At 35.6% G+C, this 24,936-nt stretch overlaps 1 protein-coding gene across 1 annotated transcript in view; it reads left to right on the top strand.

Annotated features, from left to right (window-relative positions):
* PTPN3 (protein tyrosine phosphatase non-receptor type 3) overlaps window positions 1-24,936 on the top strand; it is a 256,184-nt gene that overhangs the window by 104,956 nt on the left and 126,292 nt on the right. The window contains exon 8 of the mRNA XM_044679539.1: window positions 20,686-20,806. Coding sequence (XP_044535474.1) covers window positions 20,686-20,806 — 121 coding nt within the window. The remainder of the gene's footprint in view (window positions 1-20,685; window positions 20,807-24,936) is intronic.

A 24,936-nucleotide genomic window follows, 5' to 3' on the forward strand; every position in this document is an offset into this window, starting at 1 on the left:
CCTTCCTTCCTTCCTTCCTTCCTTCCTTCCTTCCTTCCTTCCTTCCTTCCTTCCTTCCTTCCTTCCTTCTTTCTTCCGTTCTTTCCTTCCCTCTATTCTTCCCTTCCAACTCTTCTCTCCCTCTCTCTCTCCCCTTCTTTCCCTTCTCCCCTTCCTTCCTCTTTCCTTCACTTCCTTTATCCATTTCCTCCTCCTTCCTCCCTCCCTACCTCCCTCCTTTCTTTCCTTCCATTGAGTTAGGAGGAAAAAATGAAAACCATTACATGAGAAGTGGTTATAGAATTGCAAAACAAAATGCTAACTTAGATACAAAAGAAAATAAATACTCCTGGCAATCACTACCTCCTATTTTAATGCTCTGATATTTACTTATGATAATAGTTAATATTTTTATTCCTCCCTTCCATCTTCCCAACATAGTTTGTTAGTTAGATAAGAATAAATTTTGTTTTATTATATTTTGCTTTATAGCCAGCATGAAAATTAACCACCTGATCAAGGTTTCATTCTTTATTTTTAAAATATAGAGGTCCCATAACTTTATTTTTTAAAAAAAATTTTAAAACCCTTACCTTCCATCTTGGAGTCAATACTGTGTATTGGCTCCAAGGCAGAAGAGTGATAAGGGCTAGGCAATGGGGATTAAATGACTTGCCCAGGGTCACATAGCTGGGAAGTGTCTGAGGCCAGATTCGAACCCAGGACCTCCTGTCTCTAGGCCTGGCTCTCATTCCACTGAACTACCCAGCTGCCCCCAGTCCCATAACTTTAAAAAAATTTGAAATCCTTGTTCACAATTAATTATTCCATTTTTAGGGTCTTAATGAATAAACTGTATAAAACTCAATATACTGTTTTATACTATTTTCTTGTTTTAAAATAGGTTCACTCTCTCTGATTAAGCTATTAATCTAAACCAAGACTTTTGGAACACTCTGTATTTCATTAGTCTTCCTCACAACAACTGATACAGTTTTAGAAACTCAAATTGAACCTAGATTTTCATTGGAATAGGCCACTCCTAATAAGGAAATTCCCTCTGCCAATGCATTTTGATATCTGCTTTGAAATTTTGAGTCTTAGAGGGTTGTCTGGGGGCATTGAAATATTAAATGACTTACTCTCAGAGTCATAGTCAGTATGTGTCAGAGATATAATTTGAACATATATTTTTCCACTATGGAGGCCATCTCTGATCATTACATCGAGTTGTGCATCTGTTTTCTGGAAATATAGTATTCATTAAAAATTTTTTTAAAATTTTTTTCTATGGTTACATGATTCTTGTCTCCTTCCCTTCTTCTATTCCCCCCTCCCGGAGTTGACAAGTAATTTCACTGGTTTATACATAGATTCAAATCCTTTCCCCATATTTTTCATTTTCATAATACTCTTTTAAAACCTAAACCCAAATCATATACTCATATAAACAAGTGCTAAATCATGTTTTCTTCTGGATTTCTACCTGCATCGTTCTTTCTCTAGATGTGGATAGCATTCTTTCTCAAAAGTTTTTCAGAATTGTTCTGGATCATTGCATTGCTGTTAGTAGCAAAGTCAATCACATTTGATCGTCCCACAGTGTATGAGTTACTGTGTATAATGTTCTCCTAGTTCTGCTTATTTCACTCTGCATCAGTTTGTGGAGTTCTTTCCAGTTCTTATAGAAATCAAGTAGTTCCTCATTCCTTATAGCACAATAATATCCCATCACCATCATATACCACAATTTGTTCAGCCATTGAGGAGCACCCCCTTATTTTCCATTTTTTTTGTCACCACAAAAAGTGCAGCTATAAATATTTTTGTATAAACAGAACCTTTCCTGTTTTTTAAAAAATCTCTTTGGGATACAAACCCAGTAGTGGTATTTATGCATTTTTCTAAAGCCCTTTGGGCATAAAATTGAAATTGCCTTCCAAAATGGTTGGATCAATTCACAACTCCATCAGCAATGCATTAATGTCTCAATTTTGCCACATCCCCTCCAACATTTATTATTTTCCTTTACTGTCATATTGGACAATCTACTAAGTGTGAGGTATCACCTCAGAGTTGTTTTGATTTGCATTCCCCTAATCAGGAGGGATTTAGAACATTTTTCTCATGATTATTGATAGTTTTGATTTCTTCATCTGAAAACTGCCTATTCATATCCCTTGACTATTTAACAATTGGGGAATGATTTGGTTTCTTATAAATTTGATCTAGTTCTTTGTGAACTGTAGTAGTCATTTAATAAATACTTACCGATTGCTTTAATCTTAAAATCCTAGTCATAGAATAATAGAACTGGAAAGAATCTTAGACATCATTTAATCTGAGAGTTTACAATTATTCCTGTGTTGAATGTGTCCAAGTCCTCATAAATTTTCTCTAATTTAAAATGTTCCTAGCTACCTTATTTTTTTTAGAAGAGGTGACCCAGTAAGAAGCCACACAATAGAGGCAGAGTTATTACAATCCCAAGCCAGGGCACAAGCCAGTACAAGATTGAAGCTGTTCAGATCTCTAGGAAGAGTTGGGCATTTTATAATTTTTTCCCTCTGAGCTCTAATATAAATCCTCTTTCCATTCTTTGATTTATAAATAAACTTGTCCATTATCTACAGGAAAAAAGAATTAACTTCTGTCTTTCTGACCTTGATTCTTTATCTGGCACCTGCCTATTCTGTATTACTTGAACTTTAAATACAAGCCAGCATGATTTTATGAAAAAGAACCCAGAGGACTTAGATTTAAAATCTGCTTCTGCCTCATAGGAATTGTCTGATCTTCTACAGTTACTAACAGTTACTAAACCTCTTCAGGTACTCCTATGTGTAAAATTATGGGGTTGGTGTAAGTAATGGTGAAGGTCCCTTGGACCGACCCACTCTATATTTTCCATGTTTATGAATGTGATCCCATGAATTTATTAAGGCTGTTGCTGCTAGCAACCCGAATCTTTTCTGAATTCTCTGATACAAACTGCTCCAGCAAGACACTTCCTTAGCAGTAATTTCTCAATAAGATGTTACTTCTGCCATAAAAAATTTTAAAGTATTTAATAATGGTTTCTGAAATATGGCTAAGTAGTCACAAGTGAAAGAAAAAATTTTCTCCAGTAATAACCATTGCCAAGAATGGAGGGGTAGGGGATGGGAGGAGAGAGAGAGAGAGACAGAAAGACAGAAAGAGAGAGAAAAGGAGAGAGAGGAAAGGGCAGAGGGGAGAGACAGAGAGAGACAAAAGGAGGGGGGAGAGAGGCAGAGAGAGAGAATGAGAGATAAAAGAAGAGACATATAAACTATTATATATCAGGACCAGGAGTAAGACAAAGGAAGAATATATTTCTTAATTAAATATAGATATATGATTTAGATCTGTGATTTCATGGGTGTAAGGAATTCTAGGATGAACAAGGCCTCTACTATTGCATGCCAATATTTTTGCTGTAGTTTTTAATCACAGAATATTGCCTAGAGCACTGAGAAATTTGGTGATTTGCCTGGCTATCACAGAATCAATATGTGTGCAAGGTAGGACTTGAATTTAGCCTTTCCAGTCTCCAGTGCCAACACTCCAAACAGTACACCATGCCCTTATTAGAAGAAATAATTGGAGAAAATTTCCTAGAATGGAAAACAGTAATCAGTCCCCAAGTGAAGAAAATTAATAGGGCTTCAACATGGAGGAATTAAGAACTCTAGTTTCTCAAACATATAATTATCAAATTTCAGAATGATAAAGATAGTTTTTAAACAGTCAGGAAAGAAAATAAATTACCTATTTGCCCTTGGGCCATGGGGTGGCTCAAACAATAAAGTACTGATTAGAATCTTCCAAAAGAAATGAAAAAGAAGGCAAAGTTGTATTAAAAATATGCATAGGGTTTAAAGATAGAGGATTGTATCTAAAGATTACATTTCAAATTAAAGGAATTTATTGAAAGAAGTTCACAATTATTAAAGAGATCACAGTTGGGGAGTAACCAACTCCAGATCAGTGAGATAATATGGTTGTTACTAATTAAATAGTAGGAGAGTCTATTTTTGTCATTATCTTTAGTTGAGATTATAGAGTATGATATGTAAGATTTTATTAGAGATAGAAACAAATTAGAACTTGAGATAATTATGTATATTGTAATTATTAGGGAAAAAGAAAAGAGTTAAGATTTATTTCTAGGTTTATTTTAAAGGCTTGGGGAAGAAAGGATGGGAGCAAAGAAGGCTGAAGATCTGACAAATGAAATTCCTCTTTGGCCAGAGGGCAACTAGGTGGCTCTATCCAGTGGATAGAGCACTGACTGGACTTGGAATTGGGAAGACATATCTTCTATGAGTTTGAATACAGCCTTAGGCACTAGCTGTATGGCCATGGACAAATCACTTCACCTTGTTTGCCTCAGTTTCCTCATTTGTAAAATGAGCTGGAGAAGGAAATGGCAAACCACTCCAGTATCTCTGGCAAGAAGACTGCAAGTGGAGTAATTTTTTGTTAATGGTCTGGGCTTGTGATTTGATTACTGTAAGGGGAACTCCTATTTTGAAAAATCTCCCTACTAATGCAAATAGGCAACCAGTATGTAATTTACAGTTTCACAGAAAATTCTAGAGCACTGAGATGCTAAGTAACTTTCCTATAATTAAATATCTCCCAATATGTTGTAGATACATATTACCCCTTTGACACTACATCTTGCCATCCTTTCCAGGACTGTCTATACCTTCTTTCACATCTCTTTGACAGATCCTGAATACTGTTTGTCCTACACTGCCACTTCTAGATTCTCTCCTTACAATCTCTCCTTAGCACTTGATACAGAGCTTTATGCCTCCTCTTTGCTAATACCCAGACTTATCTTACACACAGAGTCTTGCTAAGAAACTAATATACTTGTTAATGTTCCCTTCAATACTCTAACTTGCTTAGTCCTCCTCTTCAATTCTTGTAACCTCTTTTCTTCTTTCTCAACTTTGGACAGAGATGGCCATACCTTTAACCATCATCTTCAGATATTCCACATATCCAAGAATTCCAAAATTCTTCAGGCTTTTCATAATCTTTTATCATTGTCTCTCTACCTGTGCCTTATATTTTAAACCTATTATTCATTCTTATTATGACCTCCAATCTGTTCCTTGGAGAACTAATACAACTATATAATATCCTTTACTTTGGAATCCTCTGTTCCATTGTTTTGTCAAATCCTAACTCTAAATTACTCCCACTATCTGCCTCTTTGCTTCTTTTGCTACTGAATAGAGCTGGAAGAAGTTATAAAATTATGCTAACTGAATCCACTAAAAGTTTATTATTTAATGTTAACTTGACCTCACTAAAACAAGTCAGTCTTATTACTGCTCTCTAATTGAATCTTTCTCTCTCTCCCCAAAGAGAGGATTCCAAATATTTTCCTTTTTCCAGCTATGTGGGCTTCCTCCCCCTACCCCCACCACTCTTTCAGGTAAGGATATTCCCACATTCCCTTTTACCAAAAAGACCATTAGCTCCCTTTTCTTCTCTTAATCCTTTGATTTCACACTCCCTGGCTTTTTCATCTTTCACTCTAGATTCTGATGAAGAGATGGGCCTCCTTTCCAAGGATGGCCTCTCTAGGTGTGTCTTTGATCCCATCCCCTCCAGCTTCTTTAGCAAATTGCCCCTCCATCATCCCCATATATAACCTTTAATCCTCTTTTCTATTGGTTTCTTCTCTGTTGCTGACACTCTAAAAATGTCTCTCATTCTTAAAAAGTCTGATTAGATTCTAGCATCCCCACTATCATCCTGTATATTGCACCTCTTTTTCAGCCAAACTCCTTGAAAAAAACCTGTTTAAACTGAGTTCCCCCCACTTCCTCTTTTCTCCCCCGAACCTTCTGCATTCTGGCTTCTGACCTCATTATTCAACTGAAACTTCTCTTTTCAAAGTTACCTCTGGTTTCTGAATGACCAAATTTCATGACCTTTTCTCATTTGTCATCCTTGACCCCTCTTCCTTTTTCTTCTTCTAGATACTACTCTCTCTGAGTTTTCATGATTTCGTTTTTCTTTGGTTTTCCTCTTATCTATCTGATTGTTTGTTCTTCAGTTTCTCTTGGTTGATCATTATCCATGACCCAGGCTGTGGGTAACCACAAGGGTCTGTCCTACCCTCTTTTCTCTTTTTTTCCCCTTAATCTCTCACTTGATGACCTGATCAGTCTCAAGGCTTCAGTTATCTTTGTAGGTGACTCCCAGATTTATTCATCTAGTCCTAGTTTCTCCCTTGAATGTCATTCTCATTTCACCAACTGCCTGTTGGACATTTTAGATTTATATTCCATTAGCGACTCAAAAATGCCATGTATAGAACTGACTAATGAACTTTCCCTCCCAAACTCACCCCTCTTCTACACTTTCCTATTCAACTTTGGTGTCATTCTTGACTCCACATTCTCACTGCCCATACATTTCCAATTTTTATTTCTCTTTTCTTGTTTATGTCCCTTTTCCTCCACTCACACAGCCACCGTCTTAGCTCAGGCCATGATTGCTTCTCATCTGGGCCATTGCAGTAGTCTCCTAATTGATTTCTCTCCCTCGAGTCTCCTCTCTTTTCAATTCATCTTCTACACAACTGCCTAAATGTTTTCCCCAAATGGTAGGTCATACATATCACTCCCTTACTCGGGAAACCAATGGCTTCTTCTCACCTGTGGGATCAAATATGCATCCCTTGATTTTGCTTACCCAGCTAAGCCTTCTTTGATTTTCTAGTCTTACCCATTATTTCTTTCCATGTGCTTTCCCACTCTATTAGCTAATTTACTGTTCCTATGCAACATATTTTATATATTGTATATCTGGGTAGCTCTGGCTATCCCCATGGTTGGAATCTTAGAATCTTAGTATTGTTAGATTCTTTCAAGCCTCAGCCTTCCCTATCTCCCAGAAACTAGTACCTTCAAATATTGACTTTTATTTGCTCTCTATAGTAAATTTCCTCAATTTGAAAGCTAAAACCTTTAAAGACATCTTAGATCCACCCTGTATAATCTTGTACATACTTGTCTGTGTACAGTATTGTTCTCTGCCCCATTAGGGCCATTGAGGGCAGGGCAGCTTTTGTTTTTTTATTCATATACTCAGTGTTTAGTACAGTGCTTGGCAGAGAAAAATACTTAATAAATCTTAAGTAATTGATTGCCATTTGGTCATTTGGACACAGATCATCCTTACTCCAAGACTTGGCTTTCTATTTTTTTTCCCCCATCTCCATTTTCCCCCTTGCAGTACAAATAATATAGGGGGAAAATGGTTTTACTTCTTACATTATATTAACAACAAAAATTTTAAGACTCAAATCAAATTTAATAACTATGAATGGTCTGATTTATCCTAGTAAAAGGAAAAGAGTTATGGGATGGATTAAAAAATGAAGTACATTAAAATGCTGCCAACAGGAAGAACATTCAGGGTAAAAGGTATATACAGATTAATGTTAATTGTTCTAAAAAACATTATGTAATTCATTTTTAAAGTAAGAGACAGTAATATGTGCCAAAATTGAATTTACACTAGAAAACATCAAGGATGTAAAGTGGTATTATTTAGTGCTAAAAGGAACATTAATGAATATATATATCAATTTGTGTATATTCATATAATAAATGTCAAACATTTCAAAAATTAAAACAATAAAATCGACATTAACAGTACATGACAAGAAGCAATAAATAAGAATGTAATAATAGGAGATATAAACATTTCATCACATGAAACTAGAAATAAAAAGAATTAGAAAAAATAAAACTATATAAAGACTAAAAATATTTCCATCAACAGGGTAGGTTGCTGACCCAGGAGTTAGGAAGACCCAAATTCAAATTCTTCCTCTATATGAATATGGGCAAGTCACTTAACTCCTTTAAACGCTCAGTTTTCTTCATCTATTATATACTGGGATTGCAATAATGACAATATCTCCCTTAAAGGGTTGTTGTGGGTTTCAAATGAGATTATATCAAGAAGTCATGTTATTAGACTTTTATTAAGTACCTACTGTGTGCCAGGCAGGGGCTACTAGATAGTTCATTAAAAAGGGTACTAGACCTGGAGGCAGGAAGACTCGAGTTCAAATCCATACTCATCTTTAGTAGCTGTGTGTTCCTTGGGCAAATCATTTAATTACTTGTCTTAATCCACTGGAGAAGGAAAGGGCAAATTGCTCTAGCGTCTTTGTCAAGAAAATCCCACGGACGGTATGGTCCCCAGGGTCATGAAGAGTTGGACACAACTCAATTGACTGAACAGTAGTAATGTGCCAGTCACATTACGTAATCACCAATAATATGAAGAAAGGCAAAAAAAAATCTTTAGAGAGAAAGATATCTCTCTAAAGTTTGCTATTTTTTAAATATCAAACTTTAAAGAGCTATGAAAATGGAAATTTATTTTTAGATTAGAGTCATTGGTATGATTATTCACTTAGATATCAGTCTTAACTTGAAATAATAAAAATGAATGCAATACTTCATAAAATTAAAAATAAACATGGGGAAAACAAAATTTGTAACCTTCTATAGTATATATATTATTTTAAAAGAAAATTAACCTTATATAGTATATATATATTATTTTTAAATAAAATAAGTTCCATTTATAATATGTACAGATATTAAATATATAGAAACAAACTTCAAATAAACACAGATGAGACCCGTCATAAAATAAATATTTGTAATATAGGTTATATAATAAATGTAAAATCACATCAGAGTGAATTTTTAAGGGAACTTTAAAGGTAGTAGACAAAATATGTAGCAAAATTACTATTCTCACTAAATTAATTTACAAATTTTATGCAGTACCATTGGGAATACAAAGGACTTTCACTTCAATTCAAATCCAGCCTCAAAATACTTAGTAGCTGTGTGATACTAGGCAAGTCATGGGTTTCTTTATCCATAAAATGGGGATAATAATAGCACCTGCCTCTCAGAGTTGTTTTTAAGGTTCAAATGAGGTAATTATTAATTTAGCGCAATGCCTGGAACTTAGAAAGTGCTATATAAATGTTGGCTATTATTATTACTAGATAAATTATATTGAAATTTAAGTGGAAAAACAAATGGGTAGCATTTTTTGAGAGTTAATTGGGGAGAAAAAAGTCAAAGAAATTGTATTTCCCCTCCCAGACTTTAAAACCAAGATGAAACAGTTTCTATCAGAAGTGTCTGATAGTGGACAAAAACAATTTTTTTAAAGGAAAAAAAGGTAAGTAGAACAGAAGAGAGTCCTAGAAATAGGATCAAATAAGTATAAAAGATGATCACTTAGTAACTCTGGAGAATATTATAGTGGCTGCGGAAAGGATGGCTTTTTTGAAAAATTTCAGAACACTGGCAATAATAAATTATCTTTGCCTCACACCACATACCAGAATCAATTCCAACTGGGTCCATATAGTTTTTTTTTTTTTGAACCCTTAGCTTCCGTCTTGGAGTCAATACTATGTATTGGCTCCAAGGCAGAAGAGTGGTAAGGGTAGACAATGAGGGTCAAGTGACTTGCCCAGGGTCACACAGCTAGGAAGTGTCTGAGGCTAGATTTGAACCTAAGACCTCCCGTCCCTAGGCCTGGTTCTCAATCCACTGAACTACCCAGCTGCCCCCTGGGTCCATATAGTTTTAAAAATTGTAAGAGAAACTTTTTTAAAAAGAGAGAATAGTGTTTATTTCTACTCTGGAGGGCATATCATTTTAAATGACTAAACATATAAAAATTATTAGTTATGAGGATTTTATTATGTAAAAATAAAATGATATAGAAATTAAAAAAGAAAAGTACTTGCAGAAAAAATATAATAGATAAAATCACAATATTTAAATTCAGATGTCCAAGTCACTTTTGCTTAATGGTGAAAGGATATGTTCAGACATTTTACAAAAGAGAATATCTCATAAATAATTACTTTAAAAATATTTGTTCTGCCATGAGAGCATTGTACATGATAACTGCAATACTGTACAATGATCATCTGTGAGAGACTTAGCTATTCTCAGCAATACAATGATCTGGGACAATTCTGAAGGATTTATAATAAAGACTGCTATCCATCGACAGGGAAAGAACTGTGGGAATCAGATGGATCCAGATCAAAGCATACCTATCTTTCACATTGGTTTATTTATGGTTTTATTTTGGAGTTTTGGTTTTATATGAGTATTCTCTTATGATCATGACCAATATGGAAATATGGTTTGTGTGATAATACATGTACAATCCAGACCAAATTGCTTGTCATCTTCAAGAACAGGGAGGGGAAGAAGGGGAGACAATTTGGATCTTATAATTTTGGAAAACATGTTGAAAGTTGTTATTCCATGTAATTGGGAAAATAAAATATCTTTGAATAAAAAATTTTTTTAAGATTAGAAAATGTGTTTTGATTCATGAGCAAAACTCCTGAAAATTTTAATAAAAAAACAACTTTGAAGTATCACTTTCTATTAAGTTGAGAAATGACTAGTAACACAATTATAAACTGGTGGAATTTGGAGAAACAGTTTCACTTATCATTTTCTGATAGAATTACAAATTGATATTACCATCATCATCATCATTATATATTATGATTAGTTTCATAATCCAGTAATATATGACAGGCCATAGTAAAAAATATTCTCTTTAGCCCATTGAAATTTCCTTGTTGAGAAGTACTATAAGTTATCATTAATTATTAATGGTTTTAGTTATCATTTTATAAGGCACTTTATGCTGGCAAAATACAAATATAACATCCATGGTCAATAGAGAGAGCAAGGGCAAAGACATAAGCTTGTAAAAAGAGAAAGAACAAATATATAGTGAAAAAAGTATGTATTTATCAACATTGGAGGTAGTTAATCTGGGATTATAAATAGCAGCATTAAGAACTCTCCTGATGCTGCTGGTGACCAAATTTTTTTCAGCTTTGCGAGAGATAGTCCTATATTGGAAGAATTTTCTTTTATCTCACAGCTGAAATTCTTATATATACACATACTAGATAATTCCTGACAAAGTAGTTCTGTGCCCTTTTCCCTTGGATGTCATGGCCCTTCTTTTTCGTCAGACTATTTGAGACTAATTTTCAGGGAAATGTGTATTAATCCTCTGTTTAAAAATTCTTTTTAAAAAATTATTTTTTCCTCTACCCCTCAGACCATTGGAGAAAGAAAAGAAATTCTTTGAAACAAAAATATATATAATCAATCAAAATAAATTCTCTGATTGGTCATGTTCAAAAAATATGCTTCATCCTCCACCCTGTATCCATCACCACCCTGGATCCCTAGATTATAGCCCTTCTTATGTTAGAGGCCAGAGAGAGTTATGTTTGACCCTCAAATAGAATGACACTTTTAATTCAACAGGCATTTCTTCAGTGCCTTCTAGTGCAAGGCACTGCCCTAGGGAACTAGGGCTACAAAGAAAAAGAATAAATTATATCCTGTCTTCAAAGAGCATAGATTCTCTTCTGATTAAAGATGGATTTAAACCACATAATACTTTGAAAAAAATCCTATAGATTCATGGAAAATTAGATAGATCAAGAAGCCCTCTGAGATGAATGTGAATAATTNATTATTTTAAAAGAAAATTAACCTTATATAGTATATATATATTATTTTTAAATAAAATAAGTTCCATTTATAATATGTACAGATATTAAATATATAGAAACAAACTTCAAATAAACACAGATGAGACCCGTCATAAAATAAATATTTGTAATATAGGTTATATAATAAATGTAAAATCACATCAGAGTGAATTTTTAAGGGAACTTTAAAGGTAGTAGACAAAATATGTAGCAAAATTACTATTCTCACTAAATTAATTTACAAATTTTATGCAGTACCATTGGGAATACAAAGGACTTTCACTTCAATTCAAATCCAGCCTCAAAATACTTAGTAGCTGTGTGATACTAGGCAAGTCATGGGTTTCTTTATCCATAAAATGGGGATAATAATAGCACCTGCCTCTCAGAGTTGTTTTTAAGGTTCAAATGAGGTAATTATTAATTTAGCGCAATGCCTGGAACTTAGAAAGTGCTATATAAATGTTGGCTATTATTATTACTAGATAAATTATATTGAAATTTAAGTGGAAAAACAAATGGGTAGCATTTTTTGAGAGTTAATTGGGGAGAAAAAAGTCAAAGAAATTGTATTTCCCCTCCCAGACTTTAAAACCAAGATGAAACAGTTTCTATCAGAAGTGTCTGATAGTGGACAAAAACAATTTTTTTAAAGGAAAAAAAGGTAAGTAGAACAGAAGAGAGTCCTAGAAATAGGATCAAATAAGTATAAAAGATGATCACTTAGTAACTCTGGAGAATATTATAGTGGCTGCGGAAAGGATGGCTTTTTTGAAAAATTTCAGAACACTGGCAATAATAAATTATCTTTGCCTCACACCACATACCAGAATCAATTCCAACTGGGTCCATATAGTTTTTTTTTTTTTTTGAACCCTTAGCTTCCGTCTTGGAGTCAATACTATGTATTGGCTCCAAGGCAGAAGAGTGGTAAGGGTAGACAATGAGGGTCAAGTGACTTGCCCAGGGTCACACAGCTAGGAAGTGTCTGAGGCTAGATTTGAACCTAAGACCTCCCGTCCCTAGGCCTGGTTCTCAATCCACTGAACTACCCAGCTGCCCCCTGGGTCCATATAGTTTTAAAAATTGTAAGAGAAACTTTTTTAAAAAGAGAGAATAGTGTTTATTTCTACTCTGGAGGGCATATCATTTTAAATGACTAAACATATAAAAATTATTAGTTATGAGGATTTTATTATGTAAAAATAAAATGATATAGAAATTAAAAAAGAAAAGTACTTGCAGAAAAAATATAATAGATAAAATCACAATATTTAAATTCAGATGTCCAAGTCACTTTTGCTTAATGGTGAAAGGATATGTTCAGACATTTTACAAAAGAGAATATCTCATAAATAATTACTTTAAAAATATTTGTTCTGCCATGAGAGCATTGTACATGATAACTGCAATACTGTACAATGATCATCTGTGAGAGACTTAGCTATTCTCAGCAATACAATGATCTGGGACAATTCTGAAGGATTTATAATAAAGACTGCTATCCATCGACAGGGAAAGAACTGTGGGAATCAGATGGATCCAGATCAAAGCATACCTATCTTTCACATTGGTTTATTTATGGTTTTATTTTGGAGTTTTGGTTTTATATGAGTATTCTCTTATGATCATGACCAATATGGAAATATGGTTTGTGTGATAATACATGTACAATCCAGACCAAATTGCTTGTCATCTTCAAGAACAGGGAGGGGAAGAAGGGGAGACAATTTGGATCTTATAATTTTGGAAAACATGTTGAAAGTTGTTATTCCATGTAATTGGGAAAATAAAATATCTTTGAATAAAAAATTTTTTTAAGATTAGAAAATGTGTTTTGATTCATGAGCAAAACTCCTGAAAATTTTAATAAAAAAACAACTTTGAAGTATCACTTTCTATTAAGTTGAGAAATGACTAGTAACACAATTATAAACTGGTGGAATTTGGAGAAACAGTTTCACTTATCATTTTCTGATAGAATTACAAATTGATATTACCATCATCATCATCATTATATATTATGATTAGTTTCATAATCCAGTAATATATGACAGGCCATAGTAAAAAATATTCTCTTTAGCCCATTGAAATTTCCTTGTTGAGAAGTACTATAAGTTATCATTAATTATTAATGGTTTTAGTTATCATTTTATAAGGCACTTTATGCTGGCAAAATACAAATATAACATCCATGGTCAATAGAGAGAGCAAGGGCAAAGACATAAGCTTGTAAAAAGAGAAAGAACAAATATATAGTGAAAAAAGTATGTATTTATCAACATTGGAGGTAGTTAATCTGGGATTATAAATAGCAGCATTAAGAACTCTCCTGATGCTGCTGGTGACCAAATTTTTTTCAGCTTTGCGAGAGATAGTCCTATATTGGAAGAATTTTCTTTTATCTCACAGCTGAAATTCTTATATATACACATACTAGATAATTCCTGACAAAGTAGTTCTGTGCCCTTTTCCCTTGGATGTCATGGCCCTTCTTTTTCGTCAGACTATTTGAGACTAATTTTCAGGGAAATGTGTATTAATCCTCTGTTTAAAAATTCTTTTTAAAAAATTATTTTTTCCTCTACCCCTCAGACCATTGGAGAAAGAAAAGAAATTCTTTGAAACAAAAATATATATAATCAATCAAAATAAATTCTCTGATTGGTCATGTTCAAAAAATATGCTTCATCCTCCACCCTGTATCCATCACCACCCTGGATCCCTAGATTATAGCCCTTCTTATGTTAGAGGCCAGAGAGAGTTATGTTTGACCCTCAAATAGAATGACACTTTTAATTCAACAGGCATTTCTTCAGTGCCTTCTAGTGCAAGGCACTGCCCTAGGGAACTAGGGCTACAAAGAAAAAGAATAAATTATATCCTGTCTTCAAAGAGCATAGATTCTCTTCTGATTAAAGATGGATTTAAACCACATAATACTTTGAAAAAAATCCTATAGATTCATGGAAAATTAGATAGATCAAGAAGCCCTCTGAGATGAATGTGAATAATTCCCACAATATGGTGGTAAGGGAGGAAACCAGGTAAATACAGTTTCAAAAGTATCACCATTATATGATGAGATAGAACTTCTTACAGGACAGCTACTCTGATAAGAGGTACATCTCTAGACCACATTTAGGGTATTATGCTCAGTTCTGGCTGCCGCATTTTAGAATGCACATCAACAAGGTGGTGGTATTTACCCTTTGTGAACAAAGAAGATCAATGACATCATGAGAGAGATGCCTTGACGTGTGAGCAAGATGGAGTGATTCAAAGTCATTGGCAAGGTGGAGTAAAGCCAGTGGGAGTGTGGAATACAAGCAGGGGTCCAGTATGGTCAGAGGGCTGAGAACCAAGCTTAAAAGCATACTTTCTAACCCAGTACTTCCAGATAAGGAAGAAAGATTGGTTACAGAATCTTTATTTTGATCTGAATTTCTTATCTAATAGAATAGAGCAAAAAAACACTTCACAGTGGAAAGGGAGGTTATGATAACTATCTTTAAGTATTAACGGACTTTCATGTAGCAGGGGCATTAATTTCTTTTGTTCTGTCTTAGAGGGCTGACTTGTAGGATCAGTGAATAAAACAGAAGAGGCATATTTTAGCTCAATACAAGGGGCAACTGTCTAATAATGTATGCTGCTCAAGAATGGGCAGCTCTCAGGGACAGCTGGGTGAGTCAGTAGATTGAGTGGCTGGCCTAGAGATGGGAGGTCCTGGGTTCAAATTTGATCTCAGACATTTCCTAGCTACATGACCCCTGGGCAAGTCACTTAACCCCAATTGCCTAACCAGTGATGGCCAAACTATGGCCCACGGGCCAGATGTGGTCCCCTGAAATGTTCTATTGGGCCTCCTTCAAGACATTATTTCTAATCTGACGAATACAATGAGTAGGATACAATATGATAAAACTTCGAAAGAGTTGCCTTAGAAGCAGACTGACAGATGAGTATTTCCTTTCCTTTGGTCACCTCTTTAAAAAAGTTTGGCCATCACTGGACCCCGTACCACTTTCTTCTGACTTGAAAAATTATAGTATTGATTCTAAGACAAAAGATAAGGGTTTTAAAAAATGGCAACTCTCTCCATCACTGGAGCTGAATGTTGACTCTCTGTTGAGGGTATTGAATATTGCTTCATGATGACAAATGCCAATAGCTGACCATTGAGACTCCTTCCAACTCTGAGCTGTTGCTATATAGGGATATTGGGGCCCATAGAGTTTGGGTGCCTTGCCTGGAATCTTGTAGGTAGCAGAGCAGAGCTTCTGACTCTGAATTCAAATCTGCTATAATTTCTACTACATCATGCTATGCCCCACCTCAATAGTTTGCTTGTAGAATTGAAATTGGCATGATTTTTTTTAGCAGAATCTGCTAATGTGTGATAAGTCACAAAAATAATTTTCTTCTTTGACCCACTGAAATCCCATCATTGAGAAATATGATAAGGGAATTATTTACCAACTTCCAAACCCCAGCTAATGGGCTAGTTGGGGAAATACATCTATAAAGATTATTACAATGTATTTATTTCATATTAAGAAAATTATAAAACAATGCCAGGAGAGATCTATGGGAGAAGGTTATTTCAGATGTTTGGGCTGAAGGTCAAGTAGAAGATGGGGCATTTGCATTGGTCTTTAAAGGATGTGTAAGGGTTTTACCTGGGAAAGGGACAAAAGGGCAGACATTCCAGAACTACAGGCCAATAAAGACATGGTTGAATGAGGTTACAGTGCAGTTTAGGGGGAAGGGAAAGAGGGGGTGGTAGGCAGGACTTAGAGTTGTTCTGGAGGTAAGAAAATTGCAAGTTTTATTTCCATTTTACAGATCAGGAAACTGAGGTTTGGAGAGGTTAATCAGCTTGCTTGTGTCATAGTGGGAATTTGTATCCAGTTCTCTTAAAGTAACATATACAGTGTGTAGGGTTCATCCCATTTTTACATCCCAGCACTGTGCCCATGCACGTAAATAAAAGGGTGTGGGTGGAACCCCACCATCTCTTCTGCTACTTTCCTAGGCAGGCAGGTGAAATGGTCAGAGAATCCTGCAGGATGAGCTACACATGGTCATACTTAGAGTAAGAAAGACATTTTAAATCTATGCTTATCTGCTTTTTCTATTTCAAGTGATTATTAATAAACTTTATGGAAAATAAGAACTTGATCAATATAACAACAGGCAGAATTTGAACCCGAGTTTTTAAACTACAAATTCATGTAACTTTTATATAATATGTTACGGTTTACAAAGTATTTTATGTATATTATCTAGTCTAATCCTTCTAATAGCCATGTAAAGAGAGGTATTATTATTATTCTCATTTTAGAGATAAGTAAGTAGACCGAGAGGCTAAAATTCTTGTCCAACAAGACTAATCTAATAAGTTGCCGAGATAGAATTTGAACTCACATCATCCTGATGTGAGTTCATCCTTTAAATCTAAGACTTTAGCCATTGTACTGCCAAGCTTTTCCCACTGTTACAAACTTGCACCTTTTATGCTTTTATTCTACTATAAAGTTGAATATCTGTGTGTAATTTCTGTTCCCTCTCCTGTACTCCATATTATAAACTGTCGTAATTATCTTTGTAGTATGGGGTTTTGGATAATTTCTTACATTTCAACTCAAAAAAAATAATTTCTTACATTTCAACTCAAAAAAATAATCGGTTTTACAAGTACAAATTGAGAGAAAAATGGAACAGCTAGGTGGTGCAGTGGATACAATTCCAGGTCTAGATTCAAGAAGACTTATCTAAATCTGGTCTCAGATATTTAATAATCTGTGTGACTCTCGGCAAATCACTTTGCCTGTTTGCATCAGTTTCCTTATATGTAAAATGAGCTGGAGAAGGAAATGGAAAACCACTCCAGAAACCCCAAGTAGGGTCATGAAGAGTAGGACATGACTGAAAACAATAAGTGATAGCAGTTTTTCAGAAAAGATATGGGAGCTTTGGGACAAAAGCTCAGTATAAATTAATGGTATATGGTAGCCCCAAATCCCAATCTGCTTTTAAGATCCGTTAAGAAAGGAATAATTATCCCTTTCCTGCTGCTGTGGCCAGAAGATGGTCTTCAGTTCTGGATACCATATTTTGGGAAGTACCGGGATAAAGTAGAGATTGCTGTAGTCTATAGAGGGCCTGAGATCAAATAATGGATACTAAGAATCACAGTATCATAGCAAAATAACATTGTATTGAATTGGAATGAAGCAGTAGAGGGAAGCCACCCATAGGACAAACTGTGAGTATCACTGCTTTGAGCCATTTGGAAGCTTCGATGAGCCAATGAAGTCATACTCCTTTTCTTCTGATCATCTGTAGATACGCAGCCTAGAGTCTTGTTGGTCCCCAGGCAGTTACTATGGTTAGAGAAGTTCTGCTGGTTGACCTGTCTGGGTTTAGATGGTGGTACAACTGTAACCAAAGGAGTGTCTCTTTGTTCAGCCTGTCTTTCCATACAAAGTTTCCTGCAAATCTCCTTTCACTTAAAGCATCTTAAGAAGGATAACTAGGCTGGAAGATGGCCTTAAGTCCATACCACATGAAGACCATTTGAAGGAACTAGGGAGAAGACTCAAGAAGACCATGAGAATGGTCTTCAAATACTTGAGCTGCCATATTGAAGAGGGATTGAGTTTATTCTGTTTGGAAGAACAAGACAACAGAGCTGGGCAAAAATGGGTATGGGGTTGCAAAGATTAAAATTTGGAACCTTTGCAAAGAAGAATTTTTTGACAATTAGAGCTGTCTAAAAGTGGTATGGGCTATCTTTAGAGGTTATAGTTTAGAGCTAGAACTTTTTCTTGTTATTTAGTCATTTTAGTCATATCCAAATCTTTGGGACTTTCTTGACAAAGATACTGGAATCATTTGTTATTTCCTTCTCCAGTTCATTTTATAGATGAAGAACTGAGACAAACAAGATTAAGTGAATTACTTAGGGTCACACAACCAATAAGTGTCTGAGGCCAGATTTGAACTCATGAAGATGAAACTTCTGACTATTGCCTCCTAGTTCCCCCCAAAAGGACCTTAGAGACCATTGAGTCCAATGCATTCATTTTACAGATGAGGAAACCAAGACATCAAGAAACTGAGTGACTTTCTCTGGATCACACAGCAATTAAAGATCTGAGATGAGATTTGAACCCAGATTTTTCTGATTCTAAAATTCATTGTCAATATGGTATAGTGCCTCTCATACTCATTATTGCTTGGTCTTTGAGTCCTGGCTGAATGATTCATTGGATATATTATAAAGAGCATTGAGGCAAGGGCATTGGTTGGATGGGGTAGCCTTTGAATCCTTTTGAAATCTGAAATACTACAATAAAGTGAATCTAGGCAGCACTGAGTTATTTTGAAATCATGGGTTCCAGTGCTCACAGGAGAGGGCAGTCATAGGCTGGTGCTGGCACCAGACAAATTCACTGCTCTCAGCCGTGATTGTGCTATCTCACGAAGGATAGGAGAACCCCCCCAGTCAGACAGGAGTCAGATATCATGGGAGTTGAACAAAAGAGGAAAGGTTAACGAGAGAACAAAGAGTACAGAAGATGTATCTGGATTGTCAGGGTCTCAAGTTAGCAGAGTTGGCTGGAAATAAAGACAACCTTGACCAAAAAAAAATAGTGTGGCTCCCCAGGGAAAGATAGATCAGCAAAATAAAGCAAAACTAAGATGATGAACATAATGAAAAAGGCTTTCTTGGTACCCCAACTCCCACTGACTTTTTACTTTAACCCTTATTTTCCATCTTAGAATCAATACTGTGCATTGGTTCCAAGGCAGAAGACTTGGACTAGGTAAGGACTAGGCAATGGGGGTCAAATAACTTGCCCAGAGTCACATAGCTAGGAAGTGTCAGAGGCTAGATTTGAATCCAAGACTTTCTGTCTCTAAACCTAGCTCCCAATCTACAGAGGCACCTACCTGCCCTCCCTCCCTACAAAGATTCTTAAAGAGGGAGTGGAATTTTAATTCTGGTGCTTGTTGAAAACAATAGCTTTTCTAGAAGAAGTATAGGAGAAGTTGCCATAGTCCTTTCTCTCCTCTATGGAGACTGATTAACAGGAAGATAGAAAGGAAAGCACTCAAGTAGGGATGAAAGGAGAGAGAATTGTTTTCCAGTCATGTCCAACTCTTCTTGGCATTTTCTTGGCAAAGATACTGGAATAGTTCACCATTTTCCTTCTCCAGTTCATTTTATTTTTTTTATGCAGCTAGTAAACGATGAAGGCCAGATTTGACCTCAAGTGTTTTTGACTCCAGATCTAAGATTCTATCCATTGTACCACCTAGCTGCAAAAAGAAGAGATTATTGTATAGTTCCAGTATAGACCAGGTGAATGATAAAGATAAAGCACCCCTAAGAGAGATTTCAAACTTAGGACTAAAGTAAGATATATAGTAGCGTGGATACATATGTGGGTCTATTTACTATGTGCTTTGTGTAGAAAGAGTGTGTGCGTATGTAATACTGACATGTTATTTTTGAAGATTTCTTATTTGTCTGGAACCCAAGATTTAAGCCTAAACTGTAGGACCATGTGGTAAAAAAATGATGAATATTTCCCTTTTCCCTGTCAGTGGTAAACATGGTAAAGTCCAAAGATGAGTATTATTAAACCTTCTTCATCCTGGCTCTCAGCAGTGTGGAACTTCTCTGTTGTGTACGTGGTGCAAGGAACATAACCTTTATTAGTCTCATTCACAGAATTACTGATACTTCTGGCTGTGATGCTGTTGTCTTCTATTAGTATAACCAGTGATTCCCAAAGTGGGCGCTACCGCCCCCTGGTGGGTGCTGCAGCAATCAAGGAGAGCGATGATGGCCACACTTTTTTTTTTGTATTACATTCTATTCTGAGTTCAATAAATAATTTCATAATTTCCAGGGGGCGCTAAGTAATATTTTTTCTGGAAAGGGGGCGGGCGGTAAGCCAAAAAAGTTTGGGAACCACTGGTATAGACCATCTCAAATAAAAGCTTAAATTAATCATGACTTCCCCCTCTCCCCCTTTTTTTCCCCTTAATAGCTCACTTTGGAGACCATAACTCTTCACTGCATCTTTCAGGATATCTTTCCGATAGCCAGTTTATACCAGATCAGAATAACGACTTTGTAACCAAAGTAGAGGCACTGCATGAACAGCACAGGTAATAACCGACTGAAGCAGAATTATTTCACTTGCATCATTGATTATTTTAATAACTTAGTCCTCAATGTATTTAGGCATTTTATAATGTACTTTATGTGATCTGATCTTACCTCTTGCTCAGGAATTATTTTAAAAGGATGGTGAATGGGGTGGTTAGCATTTTGGTTCCTCTTTTTGTATAGACTGTAGCTAGGTATTCATAGTGGATAGAGCAGCAGGCTTGAAAGAAGGAAGCAGGAAGACCTGGGTTCAAATTTGGCTGCAGATATTTCCTAGCTTGTGTCCCTGAACAAGTCGCTTAACCTTGTTTGTCTCAGTTTCTTCATCAAAAAATGAGTTGGAAAAGGAAATAACAAAAACACTTCAGTATCGGGGCAGCTGGGTAGCTCAGTGGAGTGAGAGTCAGGCCTAGAGACAGGAGGTCCTAGGTTCAAACCCGGCCTCAGCCACTTCCCAGCTGTGTGACCCTGGGCAAGTCACTTGACCCCCATTGCCCACCCTTACCAATCTTCCACCTGTGAGACAATACACCGAAGTACAAGGGTTAAAAAAAAAAAACAAAAAAAAAACACTTCAGTATCTTTCAAAGAAAATTCCAAATTGGGTCACAAAGAATTGGACATGACTGAATCCACTGGTTCTGGAAACTTCTCTTAGGGGCAAAGTTCATTCAGCATTAGCCAATAATGGTAAATGACTGTTTCTGTTTTTACCCAGGGTAGATTATAGCATAAGTAATATGCCAAATTTTGTCCTAAAGTGACAGACTCAATCTATTTTTTGTATTAAAACATTTGTCTTTATAGTCTCGACTTCTAATAGAAATATCCATTTGAAAAGATGTCTTGGCTGCCATTTTGTTTTAGTATGGCTAGCTAAGTTATACTCTAAACTTAAGTTATAGCTTGATACCCCTTTGTCATTTGCCAAGTTTAGCAAAAATCAGCCTATTCTTTCTTGAGTTATGAAGCAGTCTTATATAAAATAAATCAAAACATAGATTTCACTCACTCCACTTAATGAAAATTACTTTGGCAACAGGCAAATTTTAACTAGAAGGCAGAAGTGACTACAAACCTCAGTATTTCTCAAGAAGAACCTGAAAAGTTCAGGGAAGAACCATTGCCCAGAAGTCGTGCCCATCTATGCTCAAAACCCATTTGTCTTAAACCTGAAAATTACAAAGTCTCTAGAAAGAAGAGGAATCTAATTGAATTCAGGCTTTGCCTACTAAACCAACTACCTTTGATATTGACCTTCCCATGCTTGGAGAAAGGTCACATTATTGATTCATGCATTAAACAACACTTCACAACTTATTATTATCCCAAAGCATCCCTTAATAGCTCTAATCACTCAGTTTCCTGGTCTATAAAATGGGGGAATTGTACTTAACTCAACAGGTCCCTGCTAACACTGATGTTTTTGATCCTTTGGCCTCACATCAGTCTAAAGGCCCTTGACCTCATCCTACTAACTGGGCAGCTTTGTCTTCAGGACTATAAATTCAATCTATAAAATGTGAGAATTGGTCTACAATTCCTTTCAATTTTAAAATGTTACCATTTTATGGATTGGAATCTATAAAAACTTTTTGGCAGATGTGTATTAGATTAATTAAGAATTATACTTTCAGCCAATTCACACAATGGATAGAGCACCAGGCCTAGAATCTAGAAGATCTAAGATCAAATACGGCCTCAGAAGCTTATTCACTGTGTGACCCTAGACAATTCACTGGCCACAAACCTCTGTTTACCTCGTCTATAAAATGAGCATAATAATAGAACTGACCTCAAAAGGTGGTAATTATGAGAATCAAATGAGATAATATGTATAAACTGCTTAGCTCAGTGTCTGGCACAAAATAAATACTATATAAATGTTAGTTATTATTTTTATTAAATTCATTCATTTCTCATTTTCTTTTTAAATTTTTCTTTTTCAATTAAAACAAGCATTTGATTTTTTTCCTTCCTACTCCTCCAGTTGATTTTTTAAAAGTTTTTATTTTCAATTTTGAATTCTCTTCCTCTTTCGCCTCTGAGGAGACAAAAAATAAGGGGGAAGTTGGATGGCTCAGTGGATTGAGAGTCAGTCCTAGAGACAAAAGGTCCTGGATTCAAATGTGACCTCAGACACATCCTAGCTGTGTGACCCTGGGCAAGTCACTTCACCCTCATTGCCTAGCCCTTACTGCTCTTCTGCCTTAGAACCAATACACAGTATTGATTCCAAGACAGAAGGTAAGGGTTTAAAAGAAAAACCACAAAAATAAAATACACATTTTACCCATTTCCCTAAATGAAAGAAAAAGAAAAACAAAACACTTGTAAAATGCATAGTCAAACAAAACCATTTATTTTTCATTTTCCAAGAATTTCTCTAAAGTCTTACCCTTTTATGGAAGAGCACATTTCATATTCATGGGGGGAAATTACTTAGTTTTTATTCTAGCTTTTGCTACTCAGAGATTAAAAATTAACTTCACAACTGCATGTTTATTGCTAAGGATAAGGATTACACTTGTTATTTCATTGGCCTAAGGAAATTCCAGGCCAGAGAACTCCCTCTGCCCTGAAAGCTAGCATCTTCTCTACAACCGAATGCCTTAATTCCTTAAAACCCTGAGAATCTGAACTCACATCTGGGTCTTCTTGTCTCCAAAGGCAAATCTCTATTCCCTTTGCCCTGCTGCCTTTTAAAAAGTGATTATGTGGAATCAGATAGGTAGCTCAGTGGATTGAGAGCCAGGCTTGGAGATGGGAGGTCCTGGGTTCAAATACAGCCTCAGATACTTCCTAGCTGTATGATCCTGAGCAAGTTTCTTAACCCCCCATTGCCTAGACTTTACTACTCTTCTGCCTTGGAACTAATATTGATTCTAAGATGGAAGTTAAGGGTTAAAATTTTTTTTTTCAAAGCGATTACTTTAACAAATAATTTTTAAATCTAGTTTTCTATGTGTCTACTCAAAATTAATTTTTATAATATCTTCAAAATTTTGGGACTTTTTGTTTACTTCATGCATTCAGTTTTATAGAAAGGCTTTTAGTTTCCCTGTACATTTTTGACCATAAAGTTAAAATCACCAGGTACAAGTTAATTATTTGTTTTTAGTAACTGGAGTTCAGTTTGGGAGATGGATCTGAAGGGTGGTTGGTTCTCTTCAGTACCATCGCCCCCTCCTGGATGCTGATACCCATTTAAGGTATCTTCAACCCAACAGTTTGGCCTTTCCCCAGCCATGAGTAAGTGAATCTTAAAACATTAAACTCAAAATTCAGGCATTATTGCCTTTTCCATTAAACGAAATGCAACTATTAAAACAATTACATACAATCCATAAAAGAATCATTTCTATAAAATGGACTTAAAACAGTGTGAGAATTTAACCGTTCGACATAATTACCTCTTTGCATAACAGGTTCCCCTTGTGTGTGGTATTTATATTATAGCTTATTGGGAGAAATCTGTGGCTCACTACAAGGAAGACAGCCTTTCAGTTAGAGTTTTCTTTTTGTTTTTAGGTGGAATGGCTTTCTCATTAGGTAGTTAGCTCTTTATCAATGGTTCAAGCAGAATCTGGATTCTGGCATGTTTCATTTGCTGGGAAATTGGGCTCAGTGAGCATTAGTTTTTTTTTTTTCTTCTTTTTTCTAAGATTTGAAATGATAAGGCAGTCCTTTAGAAACAGGAATGTGGTATATACTCTTAAATACCCTCTATTGCAGGGGTCAGCAACCTTTTTTGCTGTGAGAGCCATAAACGCCACATTTTTTAAAATGTAATTTCGTGAGAGCTGTACAGTGCTCACAGTGCGCGCTCCTGTAACAGCACCTGAAAAAAAAATGACTTTATGGCTCCCGCAGAAAGAGCCATGTTTGGCCCTCAAAAGAGCCAGATATGGCTTGAGAGCCATACATTGCCGACCCCTGCTCTATTGGTTACAAATCTTGATTATTTACTTGGGTATTTGGGTCTTTTTCTCATCTAAGTAGAACTCATATTCTCAGTGTTAATTGTTTTTGTTTTAAAGATCATGGATTGGAGAGTAGTTAGATGGCTGAATAGATTGAGAGCCAAGCCTAGAGAAGGGGAGCGGCCCTGGTTTCAACTTTGTCCTCA

Source organism: Gracilinanus agilis, chromosome 1, assembly GCF_016433145.1.
Source record: "Gracilinanus agilis isolate LMUSP501 chromosome 1, AgileGrace, whole genome shotgun sequence".
Taxonomy (NCBI): Eukaryota; Metazoa; Chordata; class Mammalia; order Didelphimorphia; family Didelphidae; genus Gracilinanus; species Gracilinanus agilis.